The sequence below is a fragment of the Hordeum vulgare genome, chromosome 6H, assembly GCF_904849725.1.
Source record: "Hordeum vulgare subsp. vulgare chromosome 6H, MorexV3_pseudomolecules_assembly, whole genome shotgun sequence".
Taxonomy (NCBI): Eukaryota; Viridiplantae; Streptophyta; class Magnoliopsida; order Poales; family Poaceae; genus Hordeum; species Hordeum vulgare.
The window spans coordinates 542964379-542981722 of NC_058523.1; the positions used below are offsets into that span (position 1 = coordinate 542964379).

The following is a 17344-nucleotide window of genomic DNA, read 5'->3' on the forward strand; positions in this document are numbered from 1 at the left end:
TTCTAAAATTTGACGTGCCGCCTTGTCAAGTGCATCGTGAAGCGTGGAAAATTTTTTTGAAAAATGTTCATTAAAGGGACTTGCAAATTCATATGGAAATATTTCATGTTGGAGACTTGCAAATATTCATATGGAAAAAAATAATAAAAAAAGACACCCGACGTCGTGATATTGTTTTCCCACTACGGCGGGGATTAGCGACGTTGCATACCCTAGCCACAACGACGTGATCTCACCGCCGTCGCGCCCCCGACGCCTCGCTCTGCACCCGACGTGGTCTCGCCACCCCACCCCCGACGCCTCGCTCTGCACCCGACGTGATCTCGCCGCCCTCCATCCCTCCCGACGCCGCGCCATCACAACTCCGTCACCGTGGCCGTCGCCCGTCCGTTCGCGCGTCGCCGTCCATCACCGTCATCATCCGTCCGCCGTCAGTCGTCCGTCCGTCCGCCGTCGGTCGTCACCTTCTGTCGCCGTCGGCATTGATCGTACGTCAGTGCGTCGCCGCGGACTTCACCGTTCGTCCGTCCGTTCTTCGTTCATCGGCATTATAATTGGGTAAGTATGTTTATAATGCTCATGTTATTATTGAAATATCAAGTAAATTGCATTGTACGTGACAAATTGTTTAAATTATGAAGGATGGAAATCGACGGCGTGATTCCATGTTCTGTTGAGAAGTGGGTTAGTCTTGTTGATAAACTTTCAGCAAGTCAAAAATTTACGTTTTATGAAACGGATTTGCAAGGCATGTTACAAATGTCGTCCGTTAAGATGCGTGAATTTTTACTTCACTTTTTGATCCAAGGCTACAATTGGCATATAACAAAAAAATCATGGTTCAAGAGTCAGCTGGTAGTAAAGGCCTTATTTCAATAGGGCATGATGATGTGTTATCTATTTTTGGATTGAAAAATCAAGGAGTTGATGTAGTTGGTTTTATTAGAATAGAAGGACAAAAAGTATGAAAATAATACCAACTAGTTTTGTGGACACAAAAAGGGGTAAGATCATGATTGATGATCTTATCAATAAAATTGTGAAGAATGATAACACGGATGATGACATTGTCCGGATGACGTTTCTAGTTTTGTTGGGAACAATAATCGCACCAGTCTCCCATGAATATATTCCGAAGGAATATTATGCCTTAGTTAAGGACAAAAGGATGATAAGTAAGTTCAATTGGAATGATTTTACTTTGAAATTCTTTGGAAACCTTGCCCTTTTGCAGGTATGTATTATTCGATTTATTACTCACGTATAGTACAACCGCAGTATGATATATATTATTTAAATTATTTGGTGTATTGCAGTATGCCTATTGGGAGAAAGTACAACCAATTATAGGTCCAAAATATGATCCGTTGTCACTTATGAGCCCCTTGATGAGGAACTGGAAGGATCTGTCGCGGAGAAAAGAGACAAATATGACTATGATTATGGTCGTGGTGTTGGAATGGTAATCCATATTCTCTAAATTTATTTTTTAATGTTACATTTCCATGGTTTGACTTATTGTTTAAATTAGATGTATAATTATCGATCTCTAATTATTGTTTTTGTAGATTGATGACAATATTACATATGAGTATAGGGTGAAAAAAAATTCTCAAGAACAAGTTGAAAAAAATAAAAATCAAGTACTAAATAATCTACTGTAAGTGGAAAGAAGAAAGAGGGCAACACATCACAGGCTTCCGCGAGTAATGTTATGGACCGCATTTGGCATGAGCTGAAGGAAATACGCAAGGAAATGCGTCGCTTGTCAGAGTTATGCGCACGGGTAACGACGCAACACTATTTTACTATCGTGCATAATGTATTTCATTCACTTAAATAACTCTTGTTAATAAATATTTTTTTAGAGGATGATTGAGAAAATGAACAAACCGGTGTGTTCTATAGAACCGGTAACATGGAGGAAGAAGAAGAGAATCTATATGATGACATTAATGAATCTACAAATGATGGTGCATTTGGTCATAAGGAGTTTTTTTATCAGTCTGATAAGGACAACTATCGCACACCTTCTCAAGGTAAAATTAATAAGCAAAAGGACAATGACGAAGGTAATGTACCTTATTATTGCACTCCAGAATATCTGGATAGTTTCAAGGCTGATTGGAGTGATCCTATCGAAGTAACTGAGGTATCACATGAGAAGGCGGTCACGTCTTTAGATACAAATGAAATTTCATCACATGAATCGAGTCATTACAATGGAGTAGATGAGCAAGTGGAAAAGGGGATTGGCAAACGTAAACACAGTGCATCAAGAGCCATAAAGTCTCCTTTTGTTGTTGTTAAACCCATCAAGCGTGCAAAACTTTCTGCCAAAGCGAGTAAGATTGTTATGAAATCAATATTATTTTCGTAGAACAAAATTTATTATAGAGTTACGCTTACTAATTTTAATTTGTGATTTGCAGAATTGTTTGATAAACTAGATGGTAAGAAAAGTAGTGCTGACGTCGATGTAATAAAATCGAGTGTTATGTTTGTATGCGCATGTGAGCGCTCAAAGAAACATAAAGCTAACAAATTTTCAATGATGGTGTGACCGACACTTTGACTGCAGAGAGAGCTTGTCGATTCTGAACCGCCAATGGATAAGCGGCGATGTAAGTTATTTATATTTTTAACATTATATTTGACAACAAAGTACAATTATTACATTTCTTATATTATTTTCAGGTTATGAATGCATACTCATCTTTTTTGTTAGAGGAAGTTAAAAACGAACCTTACATAATACCTACTTGGAGGGTGACGTGGCTGCTTGAATATAGAAATGATAAGAATGTAAGCGGTAATGAGTATCAAAAAGTGTCAAATTCTAATGAACCCGTAAATAGGTGTATGAACGAGTATTTCAAAGCACCTAAGGTGTGTTCTTGTGGTTGTAATGTATACAAATAATCCACTACTATTTAAAATGTTGCATTGATCTAGTTAATTTTTTCTTTTTTTTTCTTTATGCAGACTTATATGGCTCTCAACAAGGATAACACCCATTGGGTTACGGTCGTCATGCATAAGGAAAAGAAAGAGGTCCAGGTTCTAGACTCATTGATGGGAAAAGAACTTGACAGTACAACTAGAAAACTCGTTGAGGACTTGGTAGGTTTTAATACATATTTGCATTGCGGAACCATCATGTGTTTACATTATTATTGAAAGTTTCTTGTGTTTTATTACTATTTTTAGAGAAGAGAAATTGGAGCAGATATTGCAGAAGCAAATGCAACCGGATCTGTGCAGTATCCGGATGTATCCACTAGGCCTATTAAAACCTACGACATGCCTCAACAAGAAGATGGGTGAGTATGTAGTTGAATATAACGTTGATGTATTATATGTGTGTGATGCATAATTATTTATTGTTAATTACATGTATCAGAAACTCATGTGGATTATTTGTTCTTCATTGCTTTAAAAATTGGAATGGCGATACATGGGATCGATCTTTTTCACAGGTACAAAACTAAAATTCGTACTCTTTACTATGTACATCTATAGTGGACTAAAATAATTTGTGTGTTGCTTTGCACAGATCAATTGATGGTTCGAGGGAGCTAATGATAGGGCAATTGATTTTTGCTATGAAGAACACACTTGGGGAAATTAAAGACAAAGTTATTAGGATTGCAAGGAGAAAGAAATAGATGACATCAGAGGACATGACATCAGAGGACATTCATGCGTATTTGAGTTTACTATGGGAGTAGATGATTTTATCATATTTTGTGTTTAAATATTACGCTTTGTTGTTGAAAATTCTATCAACTGTGTTATGTTCTGGTGCATACAGTCGGCGCGACGTTTCCTGTGTTCGCGTGGCGTCGGGACATGCAGTCGACGCGACGGATTTAGCCCGAAAAAAATACGGGGCCAATGGCCCTCGTGCGACGTCGGCGCATGCAGTCCCAGCGACGTCTTTTTTTGCACGAAAAACCAACGTCATTCTGCGTTCTGGTGGCGTCGGGGGATGTAGTACCAGCGACGTTTTCTGCGTTCGCGTGGCATCGGGACATGCAGTCGACGCGATGGATTTAGCCCAAAAAACGACGGGGTTAACGGCCCCCCGTGCGACGTCGGCTCATGCAGTCCCAGCGACGTCTTTTTTTGCACGGAAAACCAACGTCATTCTCGTTCTCGTGGCGTCGGGGGATGCAGTCGGCGCGACGTTCGTTTGCCCAGAAACGACGGGGTCGGCGGCCCCGCGCAGTCGGCGCGACGGGGTTAACTGCTCCCGCGTGACGTCGGCGCATGCGGTCGATGCGACGGGTTTTCACCCAGAAAACACAGCGCCGTCATGGCGTCGGTACATGCATTTTTTACATTTTTAAAATAGCACAATCGATGTCGGCTGAAGTGCTCGTAGTATTAAAATACGTATTATCTTAAATAACAAGAAAAACATATACATATTGTCTTATGTAGCACAATATTATTGTAGGTATAAAAATCTAAAGATTACAATAACACCGCTTCTGTCTTCAACCCCAATTACTGCATGAAAAAAATTATAGGTTATAAGAAAATAATTACCGAAACGAAACAACATAAGTAAAATAACAAACATATACGTACTCTGGATTTTGGTTGCAAGTGGCCTTGTTATGACCTGGAAGTCTGCATAGTCTACATAGACGTCCGCTTTTCTCATTAAATGCTTTTGGTCTTCCATTTTTGGTCACCTCAGAAGCATTCTTACCCTGACCTCTAATATTCTGTTTAGGTGCCCCTTTGGTGGACACCTTCACTGGATCACGAATAAGAATATGATTCTGCTTAGGCTGAAATTCATCATTACTCACAAAGCTTTGCTGACTGGGTTCTTCATTATTCAAGATGTCCTTATTCGCTATAACTTATTTCATTGTTGCCAGCATCTTGTCAAATAAGAATAGGTTATGACATGCGATATGAGCAGCTTCTGCAGATACACTGCTCAACGTACTATATCTAGCTCTGGCCTCCTTACCCGTCCAACCTCATGAAAACAGATCGTTGGTGCGCTTCACGGGCAATTCAGATCTTGCTTTCCTCGTGAACCATCGCAGGATACAACACTTAGGTATTGCAGGTAAGTTGAGTGCATTCAAAACATGAAGAATATGCTTGCAAGGAAGGCCTTTGCGAGTTATACTTTGACAACCGCACTTTATAGTTTCTGCAGAGTTACCTGGTGCGTAGTCCACATTAAACCTATGATCCCTGTTATTTTTCCAAGCAACCACGAATTTGTGACAGTCTGCTCCTCTTAATCTATCAATTACCTCAAGCTAATGTACTTTTTTTAAATCTTCCTGCAAGATGTAAAAGTTTGCCTTCGTGAATGCTTTGGCAGCAAACACCTCAATGGTCTTACATTGAGTCACTTCTACTGGTAGAGTCTGTGAGGCCACGCAATCGTCATGCGATTCATTCTCGCGCAGTCGCATGATGCAATTCTCATAGTGTACAATCATATCAACAATTGTCATACCGTAGTCCAGATGTAGGTGCAGGCATGAGTTCAGGCTCTCGCTCCTCTGATTACTATGCATACCAAGAAATAACCCACCAGGCAAATATGATGCAGCCCAAAGCTTCTTCTTCCTGTACATCCTATGGAGCCATGTTTTTGTTTTCTCCGTCTGCCATTTCTAAACAAACGTGACCCATCTCTTCTCGAAAACTGCATGAGTGGTGGCGTAGTACAAGAGTGACCTGAATTCCTTCAATGACTTGTGATGGAGGTGTTTCTGCATGTTTATTTCAATATGCCATGAACATAGACGATGCCACATGTTAGGAAGCACCTTCCTGATAGCCCTTATCATCGCTGCATCTTCATCAGTAATTACAGACTGGGGCTTTTTCTGCCAGTTAGCTTTCAAAAACGTCTCTAGCATCCAAAGATACGTACCTTCAGTCTCATCTGAAACAATGGTGCATGCAAAAAACCGTAGTGCAACGGTGATTGTTGAGACCAACAAAAGGGATAAATGGCATTCCATACCTATTCATCTTGTACGTATTGTCGAACACAGTGACATCCCCATAGTCAAGATAATCCCGACGTGATTGCGAATCACACCAGAACAGGTTGTTCAGCCTACCTTCAGCGTCAACGGTATGCTCAAAGAAGAAATCCGGATCCTTGTCCTTTCTAGCCAACATGATTCCTATAGCAGTGTCAGCATCACCTTGGACAAGCAGTTTCATCTTCTCCCTGTAGCACATATTATACAATTTCGTCCTTCCAAACCCTGTCTTAGCGTACGAACCGTACCTGCTGACAAAGTTATCAAAAATGCTATGCTTTCTTATCCCAGCTCCTGCCATAGCTAAAATCTCTGCTTTCTGGAAATATTTGATTACATTGTGAGACCGTAGGAAAGGGACTTCGTCCGGTTTTGCAAGAACATGGCTGTGATCATCGAAGAAACTGCTGACATACCAAAGTCCACTCTTTCTATCAAGCTTCAGTTTTAAATGGGCTTCACAGAAACATCGACTCTCCGGTCTTAGTCTGCGGGTCCAGCCTTCCATGGTTAAAATTTTTGCCAGTCGTTTTCCTGCCCTGGAAAAGAGATACCTCCTCATGCGTAAAACTTTTTGGGAACCTTTTCCAAATCTTTTCAAGTCCCTCCTAATACTGAATCCACGATCTTTGGCGTACTGGTTATAGAACATGTACGCCTCTCCTTCTGACCTGAATGTCTTGGCCATGACTTCCCAATGCCTATCCAATGTCTCTTGCTGATATTCATCATAGCTGATGTCAAGGTCAAAACCAAGATCGCCAAAATGCTCATCGTTCCCATTAGAACCATCAACACCCCCCTGCAAAATAAGACATATCACCATGTTCGTCAGTCTTTTGATATGTTAGTTTCCTTGAGTAATTTGAACATGTAATATAACTTACTTCGCTCATATTTCCTTCAGTAGATGCATTCTCATCATCCTCATCATTCTCATCATCTTCATCATTATCATCATCCTCATCATTATCACCATCCTCATCATTGTTATCATCCTCATTATTGTCATCATTCTCATCATTGTCATCATGTAAGGTTCTCGTCTCAGCGTCACCATCGGTATTTCTCTGTACAGATTCAAAAGTGTAAGTGGTAATACAATTTGTATGTTAGTAATAATACAACAACATATTTAAAACATACCTGGTTTCTACTTTCAGCATAAGATTGATCATCGTTGTCATAATCGTCATTGTCATCATTAGCATGTACCTATTTAAATTCAATAGCAATTGTAAGTGTTAATGTAATAACTTATATTTTTATTATTTATAGTCAACGTACACAACACTTACATTACCACTATATGATTCATCCTGACTCATATAGTTGTGTCCGAGTGATTTATTTACATTCAATGACGAAGATTCATCATCACTACTAGAGTCATCGCCAGCATATCCAGTGTTGTCTCGATCTATTAATAATGAAACCGGTATTGTATCGATGTACAATGAAATCGTGAAAAATTGTATGGATTCAATGAAAAAACTTACTGTCCGTCGTCGAAGGGTTGATCGACATCGTTCGACGTCGGTGCCACGTCGGTCACTGCAACCGCCGGCGTGGAAGCGGAGGGAGAGGGTCCCGTCGCCGGTGGAGATGTGCGGCGGCGTACCGGTGGAGATGTGTGGCGGCGTACCGGCGGCGGCGGAGACGGGACGTCGGCGGCGGAGGCGGCGTGTACCGGACTCGCGGCGTCGTCGGAGACGTGTGGGGGGGGCACGTCGGCGAGGTCGCGACGACGGAGTCGGCGTGACGAAGTTAGGTTTTTTTCTCTCAGCCAAACCGCCGACGCGTGGGTGACGTGGCGTATGTACGACGGGCGGGCGGGCGTACGACGGGCGGGCGGACGGCGCGACGTATAAGGTACGGAACGTGCAATGACCATATTGCCCTTATACGTTTAGGAATTATATCGAAGAAGACCTCTTCCAGAATTATGATTCTGAAGAATTATGAGGTTAAAAAAACTGCCCCTAGTGTCCGTGTATATCTCGAAGCAGACGCTACACAAAAGTACATACTTCATAGTTCATACCAAAGCTCAGTTGGTTGTTGACATTGCCACATTGCCCTGGCTACACGACGGTGGTTATGTACGGGTCATCATCCGTACTGCCCTGAGCACGAGGGAAATGGACTTTATGTCTCAACCGCAAAAGAAATTCTGAAGCAGTACAGATATGCGTAGCCTAGAACCTGTATTACGGGTCAATGTATTGTCAGCAAGACGGCGGCATGACAGTGCACACCATTGCGAAGTCAATTCCCGGCTAATTCACAGCGAATCTAAAATATTTTCTCCTTATGCGGCGCAAACGTAGTCCTTTTTATTTGTACCACCGTATGCTAATCGCTGACTTGAATTCGATTCACATTTAATAAAATGGCAGTGCGCATCTTCTGATGTAGGGATGTTGTCCCTAAAAAAAGCCATATACACAGTGAAACAGCATGCTACTCCCAACTATTCTAAATATAAGCCATTTTACAGATTTAATACATACTATATATGAATGTAGATTTATCCGTTTTGATTCGCACGTAGTATTTTCTAAAATCTCTAAAAGTACTTATATTTTAAAAAGGAAAGAGTAGTTAATTGGTCCAGATCAATGTCACCATGGCTGCTCATAAAACTAACATGTTGTTCTGCTCCGCTCTTTTGACTCCGCGGAGCCCGCGTAGTTCGGTGCCGATCCGCTCCGGAAGCGCACTTGAGGAGCGGAGAGGATCCGAACATAGTCTGTCTCCGGCCGCGTACATGGCACTTCGTCGTCGGCGGCGCCGCTGTTCGGCCGGTTGCCTCCGGCGCAGGCCGTTTACCTTCGCGCGCGTTTGGTGAACTTTTTCCAAGGCTCTGTGTCACACTCGCGTCCTACCTGGATCAACGAAGCTCGTGTTCATCCCGGCATTGGAAAAGCGTAGCCATTACAGATGAGGCAGTGAACTGAGCATGGTTCCCTGCTAAGCAGACCAGAATAATTCCGCCAGGGGTATTAACGGGTGCTGACTTGATATCGTGCCGTGGTGTGTGGGCAAGCTTTATGGTTTAGTTCCTTGTGCTAAATGCATGCCGAGCCGTGTCCATTTGTCCAAGCTTGCCTTAGTTCCAACGAGAGAGGAACGGTACAAAGTCCAAGGGCCGAAGGTTGCGTGCATGCTGTGGTCAAGCCATCCTGACGTACGGGGAGTGTTGATTCACTCGGGCACCGTCGACGCAGACGTTCCAGGATTAAACATTATAAGAGGCATCGTTGCAAATTTGACGAGTCTTTTATACAGGAGTTGTACAACTACAAACTCGTCGGATGTTCAACGAGTTCGTGAAACTGCGGGCATATTCCACTATCAGCAACCTCATTTGGCTTTTACCGAGCAGAAGTTCAACTTATCGCTGCTACATAAACATCCGAACTTTAAGAAAAAACGGATTCTTTTCTAAGGAATTCAACATATGATTCCTAATGATGTGATGTCCTTTTCTACGAGTTTTGTGCATGTGTTTTATGATTAGTATTGTATACACTGTATATGATGTGCTGCCCAGAATCCTTATTGCCAGCCAGGTGCATGCACTCGCAGCGGCGCAGGAACGGATATACCGCTTCTCCTCTCCTTGTGGAAGCTGAGGAGAAGAGTCGTCTAGGTTCGGGAGGCTCATTACCCATGACTACAGGAAGATGAAAGGTGTATGATATTCAAGTGTCTCAGGCTCTCAGCCATGGTGTCATTTTTTTGGAAAAGGAGGATAGCCCGGGCTTCTGCATTATGATGATGCATTCAGTCATTTTATTAAATAATAAAGGTTTCACAAAAGTGCAATATCCAACACTAGATCATCGATAGAGCCCATAAAAATAAAGGTAGAATAAATGCCACATCCGGTTAAACAAAATAGATCATCTTTTTTGCCGAGAGTTGCTCAGATGTCCAAACAACTAAAACTTTAGAGCGAACCTCACGCATCGAAATATCTACCACATAAAAAATATTTGAAGTTTTTTTGAATTTATTTAGTATTTGTTTTGATTTTTTTCGTGAGAGGGAGCAGATGAGCATGGACTCATAAACGAATTTTCCTGTATTCCGTTGTATTTGTATATGTATATTCTCATACCTAGTTTCGTATACTTAATATTTTGATAGATATATCTGTTTACATATTTAACAAATATTTCTTTCATGAATGTGTCCAAATTATATTAATGCGGGTTTCTAGAGTGTAAGAGTGTCGATCTTATCTAGCATGTCTATAACTGTTCGTTTCTAAATCTGTACAATTGTTTGTTTCATAGTTCTATATCTACGCTTAATAAAATAAGGGGTTCAAGTTGGTGGAATCCAAATGGACTTAATAAGAATCACATAAGAAGGAGACTGATGTCTGTCAGACATTTAGGACACTTGGAGTAATAGGATTGAATTACATCCAATCATGTTTCATTTATGCTTAAATCAATTGGAAAATTGCTAATGTATTCAACATATATTTTATTTTCTTCTTTTATATATTTATCATGCAATTCTCCTGCATGATTGGCTCTTTGAAAACCAAATAGTGAAAAGTAAAACCAAATCTCATGACGTCTCATTGGTCGAATTGTCCATGGTCCACTCCTTTTACCAGTCGGTTCCTGAAATCACCAGTTTTTAACTCTTATGACATTCATCATACGATCGAGATGTTCTTTGATCTTGATTTTTCTAGAATAGTTGCAGTTGCGGTGTATCCAAATTCCAAATTAGTTTGGCGCGTGCTTAATTCGTTAGGTCTTGCAGCTCTCTTTCCATGGCTCCACGAGATAGGTACTCGATCGGTCACCGTTTGCCAGTCAACATGCGGATTCCACCTAGTTGTTCTATCAACCTTTGAATACAGTTCGTGCACACATGCATTGCATTGAGTAGTAACGTACCTGCTTTGCCTGCACATCGTCGTCACTATTACATCAATGATGAACTTACCTTAATTATCAATTGTTAATGTGATTACTACTACAACCGTGTGAATTTTTAACCGTGGGTGCTTGCTCCGGGACAGGGAAAGGATATTCGCATGAGAAGTACTCCCTCTGTAAAGAAATATAAGAGTGTTTAGGTCTAGTGATCCAAACACTCTTATATTTCTTTACAGATGGAGTATTTCCTATGTACCTAAATATTTGTAGTTGGAAAGAACTAGTTTAGTTCTTCTCAACTACAATTATTAAGATACAAAGGGAGTAATTAATTGGCTAGTGTCGATGGTGTTTCCATGAAGCCATGTTCTTTTGGTTAATTCTATCATAATCTTGAGAAACGAATCTTCATTCAGCTTCTCCTAGAATCTGGAACCTATATGTTTTCGACAATCCTAGTTGTTGAGCGTTAATGTGTTAACACCGAGTGCAGGGACGAGAACTATAACCAAGTCCGGCACCAATTCTAGCATGGCCAATTTTTCACTCATCAGATAGTATATATTAGGTTCTAGAATGTGGCCCTTTGACTGTAAACGGGCCATGCATCAATTATTATTGTATGTTTTTGTGTTGGTTATTGATTATTGATTGTGTATGTTTGATGTTTGTCATTTTGCGTGCATGTGTGTGTGAGAGAGAGAGAGAGAGATAATCTGAGGTATACTCGGTCTCATAGTTGCATTATTTTTCTCTCCATAAACAATCATATTATTTTTATAAATTAGCAAAATGAGCATGCATCCCAGTTATGATCATGATGCATCTATCCAGCGTATACTACCTTAGATTACGAGGGCTGCTAATATATACTTCCTCCGTTTCAAAATTGGCGATGCCATGATACATAGGTTGTAATGTCATATGGCATGTGTAGTCAGTTTATAGAAGTAATTTATTTAGCAATGGGGTATGTATGCATGTAGTTACGTGGACTTCCTAAAATTTTGTGCATTTGACCACACAGATATAGTGTGACTTCGTCACTAAAAATAAGTGTCGTTGATCTAGTATAAAATTTATATTGATTTAGCATTTAAATCTGCCACACTCAATTTTAGACGGTGGTGGTATATCTCATTACAATGAGTATTATAGGAAGATGATAAGTTTTTCTGAATTCTCTGCATTCACCTGTCTTGGTGAACAGAAACTCGGCATGCAAAAAAATAAAAATAAAATAGATTGTTTTCATGTTATTAGTTGACTAGTATTGCTAGCTGCCACAGGAGATCCCAGCTACCAGGTACATGTATAGTAGTCGTTTTAAGCACAGCTTTTGGCGGGTAAGATGTAGTTGTCCGTGTTCAAAGATGTCTGCCTTCTCTCCCCATGCTAAGATCACCATCACCTTAATTTTGGCTTCACATGTTTAGCTCGATCAGCAGGCCTGCCCGGCCATTTGCCCGTGGCCGGTCGCCCACGCACCTACCCACCGGCATGATTCTGTTTTTGGATAAACAAATAGCTTTATTTCTGTTTGGATAAACATTAGCAAAGGGACGATGATTGATGGTCATCTGCAATTAAATTGCAGGGTAGCTACTGGTCCTGCACAAAATTTTGGTTGGGGAGTGCAATTTGAGGATGCAGATGGCGACCTCACCTGTCCTACACACATCTTTCTCAAAAAAAAAAAAAAAGTTGACGTTCGAATTAAGCCTTTCAAAAGTAGCTCATGCACACTTGAATTGGTATATTATGGCAAGAGGAATAGTATATACAGTGGAGTACCTCCTTTGTAAATAAATATAAGAGTATTAGAGCATCTTGAGCCGTTGAGCCTCCTAGGAGGAGTTTTTTGTGACGGTTAGGGTTGCCCCGTCGTAATTTTTACTCTAAGGACGAACTTTTTCGAGTTGTTGTGCTTTCAGCCTCAAGACGAGGCGTTCTACGCCAGCCACGCTCCCTCTATACGGTTCCTGTGCAAATGGCACATGAGAGAGAAAAGAGATGAGACAGAGGAGATGAACGACCGATGATGGATCATTTGCATGCAAAAAGTAGCGTCGTAGCCTTCCGAGTGTCTCCGATGGGCTGGGTTTGGCATGGGAACGCCAACTTTAATTTTACCCAAATTCGATAAATGTGAGATATTCGTGATGCGGGTGGAACATTTTTTCTTCGGCGAGTGTCCTAAAAGTGTTCCCGGGGCCTTTTGGGGGTGATGGCGGGAGATGCTCTTACTGATCTGATCTGGTAAGCAAAGCACATGTCATTGACGTGGCTTGGAGTTGTCCCTCTGACTTTCAATAGATAGTAGTAAATCAGTAAAATTCTACTCCCTCCGTTCCAAAATATAAGACCTTTTAGATATTGCACTATGAACTACATACGGATATACATAGACATATTTTAAAATGTAGATTCATTCATTTTGCTTCGTATGTAGTCTCGTAGTATAATCTCTAAAAGGTCTTATATTTTAAAACGGAGGGAGTACTACTGACCTTACCTCACTTACGTGCATGCACATAATTTTGGAGCAAAATTGCTAATTCCTGAAGCACAATTGGCCGGTGTAATCAATCTGCACTGGATTAGCTTCGATCCCCGGTCACATGGCACATCAGACGTGCACGCACGGATGCGTGCTGCCTTCTCCGGTCTGACTGTACATACACGCGATGACAAGGACGATCCAGATGCATGTGAGAGTGTTTTCCAGAAGAGATTCCACGCAAGCAGTACTAAGCCAATAATTGAGTTAGTACTGGAAACACTAGGCTAGCTGCACTCAATAATGAAATGGTTAGGGGCAAACCAACATGTGCTTGGATGGTTAGGACAGTGATATTCTTAGATCATCATGGTATAAATTCTGATGCTTGCATTATTTCTTTATTTATTTTAGGATTTTTGATGATACGTTTTCAGTAGGAGGAGACTTTCCGTCGACGACGAGACGCCTATGATGACTTCGTAAATCTTAAGACGATATGCTGATTTGGTTTTTCAAAGATGCTCATAGAAATATTATGTGTGTGTGAGTTTATATGGATAAGTGTATGCGTGTGTATATGAATGATTGTGTCTGTATTATGTTAAAAAAATGGTTAGGCAGGAGGGTTGGGTAGAGTAGTACGAGAGCCGACGCGAAAGGCGGCTGCACTGAGTCACGGCCGATTCACGCACGCACGCACGCAGCTACTCGATCGATCATGCTGCGTACTGCCGGAGTTGGAGATGTCGGCGTCGCGGATAAAACAATGAGTGCCGCTAGGAAATATTTTTGGCGAAAGAACGTGAGATCAGTGGATGGAGCGAGCTGGTGTGAGTGTCGCCTTAAGCTAAACTAGGGTGTTTGTTTCGAGGGACTTTCTGGTGTATGGACTACTTTTAGTCCCATGTGAAACAAACAGGAGAGATTTTTAGGTATTAAAATGGGGTATTTGGGACTAAAAGAAGAAGTCTTTATGAAAGGGTCTTTTTAAGACTTTTTTGGCACTTTTTTCAACAGTGCCCTTACTTTTAGCATGTTATTTAATAACTTATAATACATTTTCTTAGGGGTAACTTGGTCTTTTTGCATATCATTTAATGACCTCTACTCCATGTTTAATCCATGAAAACAAACGGATAGGGACTACGAACTTTTTAGCTAGGACTAAAAAAAATCATGAGACTTCTGAAACGAACGGGCCTAAACTAAACTAAACTGAACACAACCTGCCTAAACTAAACTAAACTAAACTAAACTGAACAGAACCTGCACTTTACCTACTGGTTTGGAAGATAATTTGTGGCACTTTCCTAGTGGTCTACACTTGACACGCACAAAGGAAAAACGTCGCCTTCCGGGCCACCAAGTCACTCGCGGACACGTATGCGTGGCCGCGGTCACCGGCGAGCTTATAAAAACGGGGAGCGCGCCCCCGAGGAGAAGGCCAGGACTCCACCCGCAACCACCGCTCCTCATCTCATCTGAGCTCCGTCGAGAAACCAACAAAGAATCCATCCACAACCACAAAGGGTCAGACGCCCAGGCCGGCCGCCATGGCGAACCCATGCACGACCTCGAGGCCGCCGTGCGCGGCTCCCAGCGGCACGGGCAAGCCCACCTGCCTCTGCTCGCCGACCAACCACCCCGGCTCCTTCCGCTGCACCCGCCACCGAAGCCCGCGGGGCCGACCGCAGCCGTCGTCGTCGCAGCAGTACCCGGCCGCTTCCGGCGCGAGCGCGACGGCGCGCGTCGACGGGATGGTCAGGAGCGGCGGCGGCGGCGCCGCTGGAGGCAGGACAGCCAAGGGCCGGTCCGTCCTGCGCGCGCACCTGCTGCGGCTGGTCGGCCCGCCGTCCTCCGGCGGCGGCGACCACCGACGCTGCCGCGACTTCAAGCCCCGCCCGTCCAGGCTGGGCCGCCTCGCCGTGGCCGCCTGACGCCGGCCGCTCCTCACCTGCTCTGCTTCGCAGCTCGCAGCTCGCAGCACGCAGCTCGCTAGTCACTCGCGGTGAACGGTGCGCCTCTATTTCGCGCGCACCGACGCTTGGATCCGTTTATCTAGCCGAGCCACTCTGGAATCAATGCTTTGTTAGTACAGTAGTTCTGTGATGGACTGGTCACTTCCTGTATGAATCTGTGCACATGTTCCTTGCAATTTTTGGCAGAGGAGTGAAACGGAGTAGCGGTTTGTGTGTTATCCAGCTTGTTACTGTGCTTGCATTTGTGTTGCTCTGTAGATTTACTGATGAACGAGAATGATACAAATTCAAAAGGAAAAATAAAAAAATCTACAGCAGAATTTCTCACCTGGTTTGTGCCTTGCTTGTCATAATCCCGTTCAAAAACTTGTACAGTACATACGATGATTCTTCCAGGTCCTAATGTGTGGGCCTCTCTCCTGCGGATTCTTGGCGATGCCGGCGTGGTTGCCGGGGCCCTACCTGCGGGTGAAGCCGGTGGAGGAGATTCGGATTGGGGGGAAACCCCTTGGTTGGCCCAGGCCGGACACGCCGACGACGACGCCCAAGGGCGCCGTTATTCTTTTTGGAGACGTCGGTATACATCTGCTTGTCTGCTCCCTTCCCTTGCCTCTCGGATGAAAACCCTAACTCCGGTGGGTGGCGTCGGTGTTCTTGACGTCGTGACCTTCCTGAAGGCGTCGCCTTGAGGGCTGAGTGGTGGTGGGCACTGTATGGGTCCTGAACGGTTGCTGGTGGTGGGCACTGCTTCGGAGGAAACCCTAGGGTCTGTTCTTCCAGATCGGACGATGACGGTACTGCGGTGCCGTTTCTCTCTTGGGAGCATCGTTTGTGGAGCAGCGCTGACAGACTGAGGCAGGAGGTGGAGCGGCTTCGTCTTGCACGGAATTTCGGTGGAGCTATCAAGTCATGCCTGGCCGACAGGTGCTACGCTAAGTCATGCCTGTTTGGCAAGTGCTACACACGACAGATCTCCCGGAGTCTTCGTATCTGGACGGATGAGCGCAGGACGGTGGCGCCGTGGGGCCGTGGTGGCGTCGACGGATGATTGGATTGGCAAGGATGATGCGGATCTCTTTCCTGAAGATGGGTCAGTGGTTCGATGATGATGGCGGCTTGTCAAACATGTGCGTGAGGTGTGCGTTTTAGGTGTGCTGCACCGGCTGTTGTTCCCTATACGTTATGTGGATGGATTGGAAACAACACCGGTCTTAGATACGTGGAGTGAGAGCACTCCACATTATCGAGTTTGTATGTGTGAGTGGTGGTTTTGGGTGGATTGATGTATACTCTTGTTAGTCCTTTGTGAAATAATTAATAAATATGGCTGCATGTATCGATTGATGCAGAGATCAGGGGTTTAACCTCCTTTTCCAAAACAAAAAAAAACAATGATTCTCATTCAAAACATAAAGCATGGTCCTTTCTGTATGTGGATGATTTTGCTGAAAACATTTTTGTTTTTCTTTATCTTCCAGTGGCGAATACTTTTGCTTTGCTTAGCAAGAAACATGAAGGTAATTAACTTCACTTACTCACGAGGCGTCCATGACTCTAAAACTGATCGGAAAGCAACGTTCTTTATGTGCTGGTCGCGTGTGGGGCTGTGCCTGGAGCGCGTCTTGAATTTCTTTTGTTTACTTGTCCGACCTGTGGCTTCGAGATGATTTTTGCCTGCTTTGAATTTTCTAATAACTCGGTTAAGTTTCCGGATCTTTTTCCCGTGAGCATACGCGGCGTAGACGCTGCTAGGAGCAGTATATTCTTGGCACCATTATTCTCTGACTGATACTTCTCCACTAAGTTTTTCAAGTGAGGTAGGAAAGCAACTTTTCTAATTACTCCCTGTCCAATAATACTTTCCCCGTCATGATTTAAAAGGCGTGTTTGATTTTCTTTTTAAACCAAGGTGATTATTGA

At 43.0% G+C, this 17344-nt stretch overlaps 1 protein-coding gene across 1 annotated transcript; it reads left to right on the top strand.

Annotated features, from left to right (window-relative positions):
• The first annotated feature begins 14496 nt into the window (after positions 1-14496).
• Positions 14497-15751, top strand: LOC123402566. Its single transcript, XM_045096487.1, has one exon. The coding sequence runs from the start codon at positions 14999-15001 to the stop codon at positions 15380-15382; it is 384 nt and encodes a 127-aa protein (XP_044952422.1). The 5' UTR covers positions 14497-14998; the 3' UTR covers positions 15383-15751.
• The last annotated feature ends 1593 nt before the right edge of the window (positions 15752-17344 follow it).